At 44.1% G+C, this 15,492-nt stretch overlaps 1 protein-coding gene across 1 annotated transcript in view; it reads right to left on the bottom strand.

Annotated features, from left to right (window-relative positions):
• Nucleotides 1–15,492, bottom strand: part of LOC139634726 (junction plakoglobin-like) — a 152,606-nt gene that overhangs the window by 42,305 nt on the left and 94,809 nt on the right. Inside the window, exons 4-7 of the mRNA XM_071501333.1 lie at nucleotides 5,881–6,134; nucleotides 5,559–5,797; nucleotides 257–458; nucleotides 20–164 (exon numbers count right to left, since the gene is read on the bottom strand). Of these exons, the coding sequence (XP_071357434.1) occupies nucleotides 20–164; nucleotides 257–458; nucleotides 5,559–5,797; nucleotides 5,881–6,134 (840 nt within the window). The remainder of the gene's footprint in view (nucleotides 1–19; nucleotides 165–256; nucleotides 459–5,558; nucleotides 5,798–5,880; nucleotides 6,135–15,492) is intronic.

The following is a 15,492-nucleotide window of genomic DNA, read 5'->3' as shown; positions in this document are numbered from 1 at the left end:
TCCAGTGATGTGGACGTACCAGCCTCTACAATTGCTGGCTTGTTGCTGGGACAGACAGACAGCACTTTAAGAACGCGGCTGGTGGTCCACAGGAGCTTCTCATAGTTGTAGTTCCTCATGATGAACACCAGACCCTCTGGACCTCCATTGGCTAAGATGATGAGCTGAAAATAAACAGGAAGTAGGAGGCATAATTGTGTCATGAATAAGATGATGCATCAAGGATCTCTTCCCAGTGTTAAGGTCCTCTCCTCACCTTGCTCTCCTGGTTGCCGTAGGACAGGAGCTGCAGACAGTCAGTGGTGATGGCCAGGAACTTGGGATTGCTCTTTTTCAGTAATGGAACCATCCTCTGCAGGCCATCAGCAAGACGCACCGCCATCTTGGCCCCTTCTTGGTGTAGCAGCAGGTTGTGGAGGGTGGTGATAGCATAAAATAAGACTGATTCCACTGGTGAACTGCATGAGTGAGGAGACAGAGAGGAAGCCGAGAGAAAAGGGTGTAGAGATTTCACAAAAATAACTCACTTCAAGGGGCATTAAGCAATCTATGACCTTTATTGACACTAGTGTCTCATCTACACAAGTTAGTCAGACATGGGGTGAAGAAGCTTTTGTTGTTGGTGTCGCTTGCTTTCAACATAGCATCTGGTAAAGCAATCACTGAGACAATATGAATCAGCAACCTTTTTAACTCATAACTTAATCATCACCCTCCCTCACTAGTCCAGCTGTTTTGCGAAACCAGCAATTTATGTCAGCCAAACAAAATGACAGTGCATTATTTTCACCCTGAGAAGTCTTTGCTGACTTTTCACTCCGTTTATTTACAGGTTTTTTGTATTGCCACAGCAATGCATGTTGTATACTGTACATTTTGGATTAAAAGGGTTAATGTGAGCTTTAAGGGTAGTAATCCCAGGTTTTCCTTTTGTCAGTTGATTGGTTAGTCCATCACTTACTGGAGCTGTCATGTCCACCTCTGTTTCTTAGGTCATGGTTTCAATTTTGATTATGTCATGTCATTTGATACACTCCCATTTTATTTAGAAATCACCACCTCTGTAGTTGTGTCCAAAATCACTCACTGCTCAAATGCTACTCTTTGTTGTCCGAATGTATTGTGAGAATTTTATACACTATATAGTGGGCTCATAGTGTCTCACTAAACATCATGAAAAGTAGTGCACAACCGATGGTCACTAACCAAACAGCATATACCATCATGAATTGTACTTGCACTGAAAAAAAATAGCCAAGTGGTGTCTGAAAGTGCTCTTTAATTTTACCAATGAGCTCACTATATAGTCATCTGCATAGAATTCCCTGGATAGTGAGTAGGGAGGAGTGAATGAGTGAGTGATTTCGGACACAGATTCATATTCACTTCCTGCCCTCGTGTTTCCTGCCACTGTGATTATCTGCCCAACCTTGATGTGTATCACTGTCTCCCCTCTCCTAGTGTATTTAGTTAGCTTTTTCCCTCCCCTGGGGGCAGTTCGTCTTCGTCTTTTCGAGTTCCAGCTTATTCCTTGTGCAGTTCATTTTCTTGTATATGATCTTATCCCAGTCCTTTGACTTCGCTCCCCTTGAATCGGTCTGCTTTGCGTTCATCGCTCTCTCGTGTACCAACAAACTCAAACTTTCTAGAAAGTGCCTTATGGTGTTCGGTGGATGACAGGAGAGTTTCGACTGTAATATCCCAGCAAGTATTTGATGACAATTTTGACCAGACATTCATGGTTCCCAGAGGGGGAATCCTCATGGTGGTCCTTTGGTGGTCCTCTGACCTAACCTCTAATACCACAATGAGAATGATATTGGTGATTTTGAGTCTCAGCAACAACTGGATGGATTGATATGCATTTCTTACACAGTCATGATTTGTAATAACTTTGGTGATCTATTGACATTTCACCTGATACCACCATCAAGATGAAAATTAAATTTATCCAGTACTTTGGATTAGAATACATACAAAACTAATATCAGTACCCTATTCTATTTTGTGTTTAGTGCTGCTTTGGGACGCAACGTTAAGAGTGGGTGGAGCTGGGGATGCAAAGCTGAAATCCTCCATAGGCCAGACTGTCTCATTTGGGTATGTGACAGCTAAAAACCATGCATTCACACATGGTCACAGACACAGCTTTAGTGTTTTCCTTATTAAAATAATTTATTAAATAATAGTTTACAAATATGCTTGAACAAGAGAGTTAACTCAATACCTTGGCAATTATTCTTTGATTACTTACTAGCTAAATACTAGCTTTTTTCTGGCCTTTAGTCATTCCCACTAGAAACAACTCAGTGGTGTTCCCCTGTTGTTGGACTTTCTATTTTTATCATCCATCACATCACGACCATCACAAATAATGTCTAAACCCAACCCTTAAGCTGTTCAATAATCTAAACGTAATTCTAACCTGAACCTTAAAACTGAATCTTAACCATTGAACAGCCCATTGTGAGGAGCAGACAAAATGTCCACAATGATGGTTTACAACCATAATTTGTCCCCACAACCATAGACAGACATGAAGAATTAAAAAGACTTATTTGTGCAGGAGATTGCAGAGGGTGACTGTGGCAAAGGGCACACCCAAACCTGCTAAATAAAAATCTAAGAAACAGAGCCAGTGTATTAACGACCGAGGCAAAGAGGCACAGAGAGAGAAAAAGTTGATAGCATTAATACAGTTCTCATACACCAACCTGGCTGCTCTTTCTGAAGGTCTTTTAATTTTTATTCAATTTCCTTTCATTTTCTGGGTGAATTTAGCTCTGAATCAATTAGCAGTGTGATTTATTGTCCTCTGTTAAGCCCCTGTGTAGGGGATTAACTCTGCAGCCCTGCCTGGCAGTTGGAAAGACCTTTAAATTTAATGCTAAAATTGAAGCCTAACCTCATCTGCTACAGTTTTCAGATGACCTCTAGTTGCCAGATTGGAGGCTGAAAGCTGTCAGTAGTTCGCCACTTGGCAAACTTTCATCATTTTGATCCTCAGCCCCTGCTTCCTTCATTTCATAGTAAGTGTTTGTCTTTTTTTTATCACAAGTCCTCAAAACAGCCATAGGTAGACCTGAGTAATCGGAGTGTACCAGTGGTTGGCGTATCTCATTGTCACTGTCATGGTTATATTGTTAATCGTGTGGTCAAGGTTGTGGAAAAGTCATAGATAAAAGAAACAACACTGACTATTGGTTTGGAAGGGAAAGTCTTGTGATTTGTGGACTCATTCATCCACCTCAACCTCCTCCTTTTTTGTCTCTCGATTTACTATGTCACCTGACCTCCTACTTTGCTCCCATCTTTACATTGACCACTAGAGGTCACCTAAGAATAAACTGTAACTTTGGATCATATAAATAATAACCTGCTTGTACAGACAAACTATGGGGTTGTTTTTCAGCAGAGGATAGTCTTTCTTATTATAACAATCAATCTGGAGGCAGCAACAGTAAAGGTGGACCTAGAAACAGACACACAGGCAGGCTTATTGGCAGGTGATAAGGTGGCAGGTAGGAACAGACTACAGAGAAATATAGGTCACAAAGACACAGGAAAACTCATGAGCTCACATATGTAGGATTGAACACATGAGGAAGATGTGACACACACAAACAACATGTGAAAACTAGACAAAGACAGGAAGTACAACCCACAGACACACAAGGTAAGTAGTATCAAAATAAAAGTCCAAACAGTCAAAAAACAGTGGCAGATAAAAGTTTGTTCTGTTCTACAAAATCAGATTTTCACCACTAAAGCAAAACATTTATTGGGTTAATTTTAGGCCACTTGTTTAAACAAACACATCTATAACTGATACTCTTACAACAATACATCAAATAAAAATGTGAAAACAATGTGACGTTGTGAAAAGGATCATTGGTAATGATAAACCAGATGATTAGCTGAATCTGCAGTGAGTTTCACCTCATTTATTATCTGACACAACATCACTGTTCTGGTTCTCTCTCATTGCTTTCATAGCATAGTTTTCGGACTGTTTTCAGAAAAAAAGCTGTAAAAAGCCACTAATCAATTCAATTCAATTTTATTTGTATAGCGCCAAATCATAATATACATTATCTCAAGGCACTTTACAGGGCAAGGTCAAGACCTTACTTTGTTACAGAGAAAAACCCAACAGTTCCCACAAAGAGCAAGCGCTTAGTGACGGGGGGGAGGAAAAACTCCCTTTTAACAGGAAGAAACCTCCAACAGAACCAGGCTCAGGGTGGGCGGCCGTCTGCCTCGACCGGTTGGGTTTAGGAGATAAAAAAGGGGGGGTGGGGGGAGGAGAGAGGAGAAAAGAGAGAGAGGGAGAGACCAGGAACAGCTGTGTAGGTAATGGTGTTATCAATAATAATGACAGATAACAGTGGTTAATAGTAAAGATGAGTAGTGGTGGATCTGGATCCTGCTGCTCCAGAGGCAGAGAGACCTGCAGAATGAGGACAGAGAGAGGGAGAGAGAGGAGAAGCACAAACTACGGGAGAGAAAAAAATACAAAGTTAATGGCATGAAGTCATCGAGAGAGAGAGAGGGGGGAGAGAGAGAGAGAGAGAGAGAGAGAGAGAGACAGAGAGCCCAGTGAATCATGGGAATCCCCCAGCAGTCTAGCTCTATAGCAGCATAACTAAGGGATGGGTCAGGACATGCCCGAGCCAGCCCTAACAATAAGCTTTACTAAACAGGACGGTTTTAAGCCTGATCTTAAAGGTAGAGAGGGTGTCTGCCTCCCGAACCCACACTGGGAGCTGGTTCCACAGGAGAGGAGCCTGATAGCTGAAGGCTCTGCCCCCCATTCTACTCTTACAAACTCTGGGAACCACAAGTAGACCTGCATTTAGAGAGCGAAGTGTCCTATTGGGAAAATAGGGAACTATAAGCTCTCCAAGGTACGATGGTGCCTGACCATTAATGGCTTTGTAGGTGAAGAGGAGGATTTTAAATTCTATCCTGGATTTTACAGGGAGCCAATGCAGAGAAGCTAACACAGGAGAGATGTGATCTCGTTTCCTAGTTCCTGTCAGTACTCGTGCTGCCGCATTTTGGATCAATTGGAGGCTTTTTACTGAATTTTTGGGACATCCTGACAATAAAGAGTTACAGTAGTCCAGTCTTGAGGTAACAAATGCATGAACTAGCTTTTCAGCATCCTTTAGACACAATTCACTATTCACTACCTGCTCAGCAAACAGCCAGAGACCAGCTAGTGAACGATCAGTGGAGCATTTAGCTTTTCTCAGGAGCTGGTGGAGACCAAACACAGAGCTGACGGGAGAGACGGATGAATGATAATGTTGCTCTTTCAGCGCTGGATGTGTGTTGGCAAGTTGAAAGGTGACAATATCTTGAGATCTGCTGCCCTCAAGTGGCCAAAATAATCAGTTATTGCAGGTTTAAAGGACCTGTCTCAACAGGCTTCCACACATTTAACCATGCCACACCACTGAGGTCTACCACTGGTGAGGTCAAATTGGCTTTCATATCGTACATTGTTTACTGTAATGATGTAGTTTATTGTAATCTAATCTAGTTATTTCTACCTTAGCATGCGGACCAGTGCTGGTATCCCTCCAGACTTAAATATGGCCAGCAGTCCTTCCCTCTGGTGTGACAGGCTGTGAAGCACGCTGGCTGCACAACGGGCCGTCTCCATGTCAACTGCTGTTGTCATGACGCGCACCACAGCTCCCACCATGGCCGGAGACTGCACCAGCACGCGCCGACTTGCTTCCTTCCGGGTCAGTTGGTTGACTATCATGGCTGCCTTGTTCACCACAACCTAGATATGTGAGAGACAGTTTTAGAAATTGGCACGTTTGCGTTTAAAAATGTGATACAGGTTCAGTATCTGTGGCACTGTACCGGATCCTCATCTGCCAGCAGCTTGGTGAGCTCTGGCACCGCCCTGGTTGCCAGCTCAGCGTCATCCTGATAGTTTATCAGGTGGACGATGGCTGTCTTCAGCAGCTGGGAGGGCTCAGCCAGTCGTTGTACGTTGCTCTGCTGTGAAGGATCTGATTGGACAGGCATGGCTGCCTCCCCCTCCACCAGGGTCTCAGGGAACATCGCCGCCCTGACACGCTGAGCCCGCGTCAGTGAGTACTGAGTGTCTAAATCTGTTAGACAGAGAAAATGGAAGAGTGAGAGACTGAGTGTGTGTGTGTATGTGTGTATGTACTTTTGTTGGTACATGAGTGAGTTTACAGACAAATGGAAAAACTCTAAACTACTGAAAATAAAAAACAGAAGAAGAGTGGTAAACATGGTCATGCAACCTGTGTGTACCAGTCTGTGTGTGTACCTGTATTACTTATGTTGTGGGGACATAGCTCTATTTACACACATTGTGAGGACTCACCTTCCCTTTGTGACAACCAGTGTCCCCAAGTTCAAAGAGTTAACCATAATGTACATCATTAAATCGTAGGGTGAAGACTTGGTTCAAGGTTAGAGTAAGTCTCTAGGAAATTAATGTAAATCAATTAAATGTCCTCTGTAGGGTGTGTGTGTGTGTGTGTGTGTGTGTGTGTGTGTGTGTGTGTGTGTGTGTGTGTGTGCATGCGTGTGTGTGAGAGAGAGAGAAAGCAAGTGATATCAAACAAGAATGTCGCCACAGCATGATTGAATGAATTGGTTACATAATGCTTATATGTGTAATTATAGTTGGGATGAAATTTGATGAGCGACCCAGTATTCAACAGTCAGCTAACATGGTAATGAGTGTTATTTGAATATATTATTGTGTCCAGTTTAAATTAAGCCTTTTGCATTAGTTCCCCAAAGGACAAATATTGAGTTGGAATGGTTCTCATTAAATCAGATCTAATTTGACTAAATATGACTAAATCTGGTTTAATCTGAACTAAACCAAGCAGAGACAATGTGTCTGTCTCAGGACCAGCAGCAGTTACATGAGCTACTATTCAAACAATTCATGTCCATAAACATGTCTATATTTCAACACAATTATGTACATATACAACTAAACTGCACCAGCATTTATATTATTTATGTATTTGGCAAGTGGTGAATACATTGATACTGAAAATATCAGTGACATTTCCACAGACAGTGATTTGTAGTGACTCCAGCATCATGGTGCTGTTTAGACTTTCACAGCTCTTGGTTCAGGTCAGGGAAAGATCTTGGTCCAAGAGAGGCTTGCAACTCAACTTTGACACCAGCCACTCGAGACTTTTGGACTTCAGCCTTGAAAATTCCTGATACCTTACACCAAACCCAAGCAGTGTTTCCAATACATTGATTTATTTGTGGCCACAATATCAACATTGTGTTTTATGGCGTGGCTACCGTGTGATTGACAGATCAGACCACACACAGCGACCTGCCTATCAATCAAGATAGAGTGATGCTTCAGAGCTTCGACTTGGCATTGTATTTTCAGTCCATTAAAGTTAGTGGTAACATCTTGTTTGCATAAAAATGTCTTGTTCAGCGTTCAGTTATATTACGGCTGGTTTTAAGGCTGAGTTTCTGAATACAGGCTGTGTGCATTTCTCTGTGGACTGAGGCTTTGATACTTTCACAGTATTAATATAGAACCTAGAGCTGCTTATAATCAAAAACACATGGAAATATTACTTTCTACAATACTTGATCTTTAAGGTAGAGCTGTATCTGACCAGCAGTCCTATAATGTGTTACCAACTTTGCCAATCCAACCCTGACCTCCTCCCCAATTCCTCCTTCCAGACTAAAACACCAGAAGCAGGACAGATTTTCACTTGGAGTCTCCAAATAGTTCCCTAGCCTGACTCCAAATTCCAATGTTCAACGATCATACATACCTTCTGAAGATAAACTAAAGAGGTGGTAACATTGATTCCCTCAGGAGACGCATTCGGGATTTTTTCATCTTAAAAGTTTATCTTTGAATGAGGACTTCTCAATTGATGATTTTTTACAGTGTCTGTGTCATTTTTATAGTTATGTAGTCCAATCATCCAACTCTGCAGTGATGTGGTTGTATCTATTTATGTAGTGCCTTTCACATATATATCACTTTTAAGTTTTTAACCTCTTTAAATTATTTTTGGATTTAAGACTCTGCACACCACTCCCAGGTATCTTTCTCTCCAAGGTGCGTTCACTGCCCAACAAGCTGGATGAACTTCAGCTACTGGTGCAGAAGAACAGAGACTTTTCTTCATCTTCCGTTCTGTGCTTCACAGAAACGTGGCTGTGTGGATCGATTCTGGACTCTGCACTGGAGCTGGCCGGCTTCCAACTCTTCAGAGCGGATCGCGACACAGAGCTGTCCGGCAAAACCAAAGGTGGAGGAATGTGTTTTTATGCTAACAGTGGCTGGTGCAGAGACGTGACAGTGATCCTGCAGCACTGTTCTCCTGACCTGGAGACTTTCATCATAAACTGCAGGCCCTTCTACTCCCCCCGTGAGTTCACTTCATTCATCCTGGTCGGTGTTTACATCCCACCACAGGCCACAGCAGATACTGTGTGTGGAGCGGACCAACCCGGACTCCTTAGTTATTGTCCTTGGTGACTTTAACAAAGGTAACCTCAGCCATGAACTGCCCAAATACAGACAGTTTGTTAATTGCCCGAGCAGAGAGGGGAACACTCTGGACCACTGTTACACCACAATCAGTGGTGCTTATCACGCCGTCCCCCGGGCTGCACTGGGCCACTCTGACCATGTCATGGTCCACCTGATTCCCACATACAGGCAGAAACTAAAACTGTGTAAACCTGTCGTGAGGACATTGAAGCAGTGGAGCAGTGAAGCCATAGAGGATCTGCGGGCATGTTTGGACTGCAATAACTGGGAAGTGTTCAGTCTGGATGAGTTCACAGAGGCTGTGACGTCATACATCAGCTTCTGTGAGGACTGCTGTATCCCATCACGCACCAGGGTGAGTTATAACAATGACAAACCCTGGTTCACAGCTAAGCTCAGTCAGCTCAGGAGGCAAAAGGAGGAAGCTTTCAGGAGTGGGGACAGGGACAGGTTTAAAGAGTCCAAGCACAGGTTTAGCAAGGCGGTGAGAGAAACTAAACGACTGTACTCTGAGAAACTTCAGCTCCAGTTCTCAGCCAACGACTCTGCTTCTGTCTGGAAAGGGCTCAGAAAGATCACAAACTACAAACCTAAACCCCCCCACTCCATTAACGACTTTCGCCTGGCCAATGATCTGAATGAGTTCTACTGCCGCTTTGAAAGACAGTGGGACAGGCCTGACACTAACCTCCACATCAGAGCCACATCAGAACCCCCCTCCTCCTCCCCTACCAAAGGAACGTCTCTCTCTATCCTGGTGAGAGATGTCAACAGGCTTTTTAAGAAGCAGAACCCCCGCAAAGCAGCCGGTCCTGACTCTGTCTCTCCATCATCCCTGAAGCACTGTGCTGATCAGCTGTCTCCGGTGTTCACGGACATCTTCAACACCTCACTGGAGACCTGTCACGTGCCAGCCTGCTTCAAATCCTCCACCATCATCCCTGTCCCCAAAAAACAAAGGCCCACAGGACTAAATGACTACAGACCCGTTGCCCTGACCTCTGTGGTCATGAAATCATTTGAGCGCCTTGTCCTGTCCCACCTCAAATCCATCACTGACCCACTCCTGGACCCCCTGCAGTTCGCCTACAGAGCCAACAGGTCTGTAGATGACGCCGTCAACGTGGCTCTCCACTTCATCCTCCAGCACCTGGACTCCTCAGGGACCTACGCCAGGATCCTGTTTGTGGACTTCAGCTCTGCCTTCAACACCATCATCCCGGCTCTGCTGCAGGACAAGCTCTCCCAGCTGAGCGTGCCTGACTCCACCTGCAGGTGGATCACCGACTTCCTGTCTGACAGGAGGCAGCACGTGAAGCTAGGAAAGCATGTGTCTGACTCCCAGACCATCAGCACTGGATCCCCGCAAGGCTGCGTTCTTTCTCCTCTGCTCTTCTCCCTGTACACCAACACCTGCACCTCCAGCCATCAGTCTGTCAAGCTCCTGAAGTTTGCAGACGACACCACTCTCATTGGATTCATCTCTGATGGCGATGAGTCTGCCTACAGGTGGGAGACTGACCGTCTGGTGACCTGGTGCAGGCAGAACAACCTAGAGCTAAACGCTCTGAAGACAGTGGAAATGATAGTGGACTTCAGGAAGAGCCCAGCCCTACCCACCCCCATCACCCTTTGCGACTCCCCCGTGGCTACCGTGGAGCATTTCCACTTCTTGGGAACCACAATCACAGAGGATCTCAAATGGGAGCTGAACATCAGCTCCCTCATCAAAAAAGCTCAGCAGAGGATGTATTTCCTGAGGCAGTTGAAGAAGTTCAACTTGCCAAGGACTATGATGGTGAACTTCTACACCTCCATCATTGAGTCCATCCTCACCTCCTCCATCACCATCTGGTACGCTGCTGCCACGGAGAGGGACAATAACAGACTGCAGCGTATCATCCACTCTGCGGAGAAGGTGATTGGCTGCAATCTTCCATCCCTCCAGGACCTGTACGCCTCAAGGACTCTGAGGCGTGCAAGGAAGATTGTAGCTGACTCCTCCCACCCTGGACACAAACTTTTTGTGACACTCCCCTCTGGCAGGAGGCTGCGGTCCTTCAGGACCAAAACCTCTCGCCACAAAAATAGCTTATTCCTGTCTGCTATCAGCCTTATCAACAAGGCTAGAGAGCCCCACTGTCGCTGATCCCCCCTGATCCTCAATTGTACCAATCACCAGAAAAAATTCCTTGTATGTGGAAACATACTTGGCAATAAAACTGATTCTGATTCTGATTCTGATTCTGATCCAGGTCCCCTATTGGACATCCCCCACTAGACTGGGACAGCGATTGGCCTGAAGCCACATGACCACAGGCCCAACCCACCTTTGAAGAAGCCCCATAGGCAGTTATGTATGTGTTCAGAAATGACTGGCTGTTTTGTATTTTTTTGTTTCATACCTATCTTATCTTGTGTTGCTGGAGTTTGGGCCTCTTTGGATCCCTTCCTTTCTCCTTGCTCCTTGGAAGTGGGTAAAGTTGTGTCAGATACCTTAACTTCCTACCTTAAATGATACTGAGGTTCTGTCAGGCCCTCCATCTTATAGCTTATAGCCTCTCTCGCCCTCTCCTTCTCCAGACCACAGAAGCGAGCGAACCACCACTGCCTCCCTGGTATGGCTCTGTTTTACAGGTTTCCCCTGTACAGTGGAATTCAAGAAACTGTCCCTCTGTTATGTGGGTCCTTTTGAGACTGATTATGTCATTAATCCCTGTGCTGTTCCCCTCAAGCTCCCTGCCTCTCTGTGTATCCATCCCACCTTCCATGTATCCCAAATTAAACCTGTCTCTACCAGCACCCACCTGGACCGCCTCAGACAAGCCCACCACTTCTGCCTAGGTGGTAACCCCTCCCTTCTTTCTGCGTGTGAGTGTATGTGTGTGTGTGTGTGTGTGTGTTTAATTACAGGAGTGCAGTCAGGTGTACAGGAGTCAGGCCTCCAGCTGTCAGCCATCATCATCTTTCTGTTCTGCTTCAGGTACCTGGTTCCTGCCTCAACTCTCTGTCACTCAGTCAGTCACGTATTGTAGCCTCGAATAGATTTTGTTACACCGTGTTTGCCTACTTTGTAATTCCTGTTCTCCTCTGTTTCTAGATCCGTGGCCCAATTCCTGTCCTTGTCCTCACTTCTTCCTGCCCTTATCTTCATCCCCTCCTGTACTTGTATCCACCTCCATCTGCCTCTGCTCTAGGACCCCTTCTCTGGCCTCCTTTGTCAGGGTCCCCACTAAGCCCTGGTCTGGGTGTGACTTCCAAACCAACCTCACCTGCTCTGGCTCCAACCCCAGCTGAGATGTGTCCACTTGATGAACGTTGTCCTGACATTTTGGTAAAAACATTCAACTCTTTTGTTTTGTGGCTATCAGGAGCTCATCTGTCTGACTGCACTTGCAGAGCACACGTTACAACCACTGGCCTTCAGTTAACCTTAACAAGACAACGTAGTGGAACAATTGCTGAGATGAACAGAGGAGAATATAATCTGCTGCTAAACCTGGAGGTTGGTTTTTAATACGCTCTAACTGGGTAGTGGATGACATTTGTTGTTGAGCTTCAGGTGTTCTCATCATTAAAGATATTTTGTAGTCAGGCATAAGGAGGAACAATCATTTGATAGATGACGTAATAATCTCAGAGCTGGTGACAGAATGAATTCAGCCTTGTTAGTCTCAGCCTCAGAGGGTGATAGTCCTGTGTGTTTTAAGACATTTCTCTGAGAGGATAATATTCCAGGTTGAAAGTAAAGTACAGGGAAGGAGGAAAATCAATTGGGTGTTGTCTGGGGCTGATTTTATAGTTTGTCATATATGGATAATTTGAAATAGGTCTTTCACCTGAGCAGTGGGGGAAAAAAACATATTACATATTTCACAGTCTGTCACCTGATTAGTTTGGGATTAGGGCAGGTGGTTCTTTAAAGAGATGGTCTAGAGCAGCATCAATTTCATCAATGAAAATTGTGATAAATATATTCGTCAACCATTTTTTTTCTCAAGCTGAATACAAGACAGAGATGACTCAGACATGATGTCATGAAACAATAACTATGTATAAATCTTCAAACAATGTCATTAACAAAAAGTGGAGTTTTAACATAAAACAAAATCTTTTATATTTTCATTCATGAAAAACAGGACACAAAATTACACAGTTTTTTGGTCTGATATTGGCTGTGCACCTGAATCAACCTACTGGTGACAACAGCAGCTCATGGTCAACAGTAGCATGGGCCTAACTATGCACCTTAATGCTACAGACAACTTATGGTGACAGGAAAAGAACATGATGGGGCTTGAATGGATCCTTGTCAAATATAATACCACTGAGGAACTGAGGTAATAACATTACATTTGTAGGAATTACATTGGCAGTTATATAACATGTATTAGCACAACAACTTGTTCTCAACATTTCTAACCAACCACATTACATTGCTTCCTCTCTGAAAGGTCAGTAGCCCAGCCAGGTAAGTTGGCTAACCTTTGCTGAAGACAAGTCTGTTCATTTTGTTCAACATGCTATCCATGCTGATGGATAGTCAGTTCTTGTCAGTTTTGAACAGGCCCATGCAGCTAAATGTCGTCTCTCTGAGTCATCTACTCGTTGTTAAAATTCACTGTGTGTTATGAAGAAGGCTGGTTTAGGGCTTGAATACAGATGTAAGCAGAACGCGATTCAGCTTTGTACTACACTAACCACAAGAATCTGGACCACACTGAAACAAACCTTTTCATGACAGTAGCAGCTGTAAACCTCTCTTAAACGAGCTAATTCTCTGCTGCAGTCGCCAGCCTCACTGCTCACTCTCTCTCTCTGTCGCTCTCTGCACACAACTCACCTACTGATCCCTTCCTGAAAGGAGCTGCTCTCCTCCTGTATCAATATTCTGTCTCAAACATCTCAAACTTACTTGGCCTTGATAAATCAGTGTAATTTGCTGGTTTTCTTGCTGCTGCTGCCTCTTAAGGTTTAATGCGCAGGTTTAGTTTCCACACACATCTGCACATGCACATGATGCTGTAACATCATAACTGATCTCAGAACAGTAGAAGCTGAGTCACAGACAGTTTACCTAGCTCACTTTGTCTGTAGCTTATCACCAGTCAAAGATCCAGGATGATCCTCAGTGATCAAACCTCCACATTAAGCTGCTGTCCTCTCCACTTGAAGCTCCAGTCTATGTCAACAGGACACAGTCACACCCACGAACATGACAGAAACAATAGATACAACAGCTGGAAGTCAGAGTAACTTCAGACGATACCCTGCTGCCACCACCAGAGGGCCGTGAATTACGTGATGAATGCAAACAGGCATCAGATCCTTCATGGGACAGAAAGCTGTTCTGAGATCAGATGTGAGGAGAGATATCACTTCACTCCAGTATCGTTCTGATTGATGTCTGTTCGTATTAACTGGGTAAACACTGCCTGCCTTGCTTGTCCTGATGGCGTACGACTGCAGTCCATATCCATATCAGTATCTGCTGTCTGGTACTAAGTTTGTCGTACGAGAGGAGAACCACAATATTTTCTTTACAGATGTATGTTACTGGTAGTGTACAATCTATTATAATTGGACTGCACCAGTCACAGCACTTTACAATACTTGCCATATTCACCCAGTCACTCACGCATTCATGCATCACCCATACACTGATCATACACTGATGGAACAGCCTTCAGAGGCATTTTGGGGTTCAGTATCTCAACATGTGGACAGGAAGAGCCAGGGATCAGACCACCATCCCCTTTAATGTCTTGAAGCTTTGCATTATTATTATACAACAATAACTATACCTCACCTCTCCCCAAATGCTCTTCATGCACAGTGAAACCCCACAGATGGTCCAGAATGCAGCGGGCTGTCTGGTCTTCCATCATGTCTCTCCTCTACTCATCGACCTCCTCTAACTCCCCCTGATCCTGAACCAGATCCAGTCCCTGATGCTGCCTTCAGAGAGACTTCTGGGTCTGAACTCAGTCATCACCATCCCTGCTGAGAACAGTCTCAGTCCAGACTGTTCTGGTCTGTGGTTCCCTGATGGTGGAACCAGCTCCTGATGTCTATCAGAGCAGGGGCGTCCCTCTCTATCTTCAAGGCCCAGTTGAAGCCTCCTCTCTTCAGAGAGCACCTCCTCTCCTAACACCTCTAACACCCTAACATGTCTAACTAGCTCTGACTCTGACTTTCACTTTCACTTCTTTACCTGATCTCCTTCACTGATTAAACAGATGTAGAACTGAGTCCTGACACCAAGGTCTCTACTGACCTGAAGCTTCAGTGGTGTCCCTCATTTGTAAGTCACTTCATATAAAAGCTGTCAAATGGGTAAATGTAACAACCTGTCATTTTGTGGCTTATTTTCATTTTCTTTTAGAATAAAATCACTTGGATTAAATCTTAGTAGAAAGCAGTTTACCAAAGTTAAAAAGAAATGCTTTGGAAATTTATGGTCTTGAGTAAAACTAGACAAAAATGTCCACAACATGACTGAATCATCATGATGTTGATTAAAAAAGACTAAAATGTGTTTTCATCAACTAAAACTTGACAAATGTTCATGTTGGGTTTTTTTTTTACAATGACAAGACTGAAATGTCTTTGAATTAGTTTTTTTGTCAACTAAAAATAAATAGGATTCATTAAAATGAACTTGTGATCTGAAGACTTCAACCAAGACAAAAGTGAAACAAGCCTTGAGCAGAGGTTCCGCTCCAAAAACAAACCATCAGACATTAACTTTGCTGTGTCCTTCAGTGATGAACTCTGATAGGAGGAATAATCACTGAGCTGGATGGAACAGCTCAGGCTCAGTCATCATCTGTGTTTACAGACCAGCTTAACTGAATAAAGACTGTGGACTTGTGATGTTACACTGGAAACAAGCTACTCAACACAGTGTTGACTGTTCAAAGCCGTGGTACTGA

This window comes from Trachinotus anak, unplaced genomic scaffold (genome assembly GCF_046630095.1).
Source record: "Trachinotus anak isolate AG129_WGS33_773 ecotype Australia unplaced genomic scaffold, CSIRO_AGI_Tana_v1 ptg000017l, whole genome shotgun sequence".
Lineage (NCBI taxonomy): Eukaryota > Metazoa > Chordata > Actinopteri > Carangiformes > Carangidae > Trachinotus > Trachinotus anak.
This window is presented reverse-complemented; position numbering and strand designations above follow the sequence as displayed.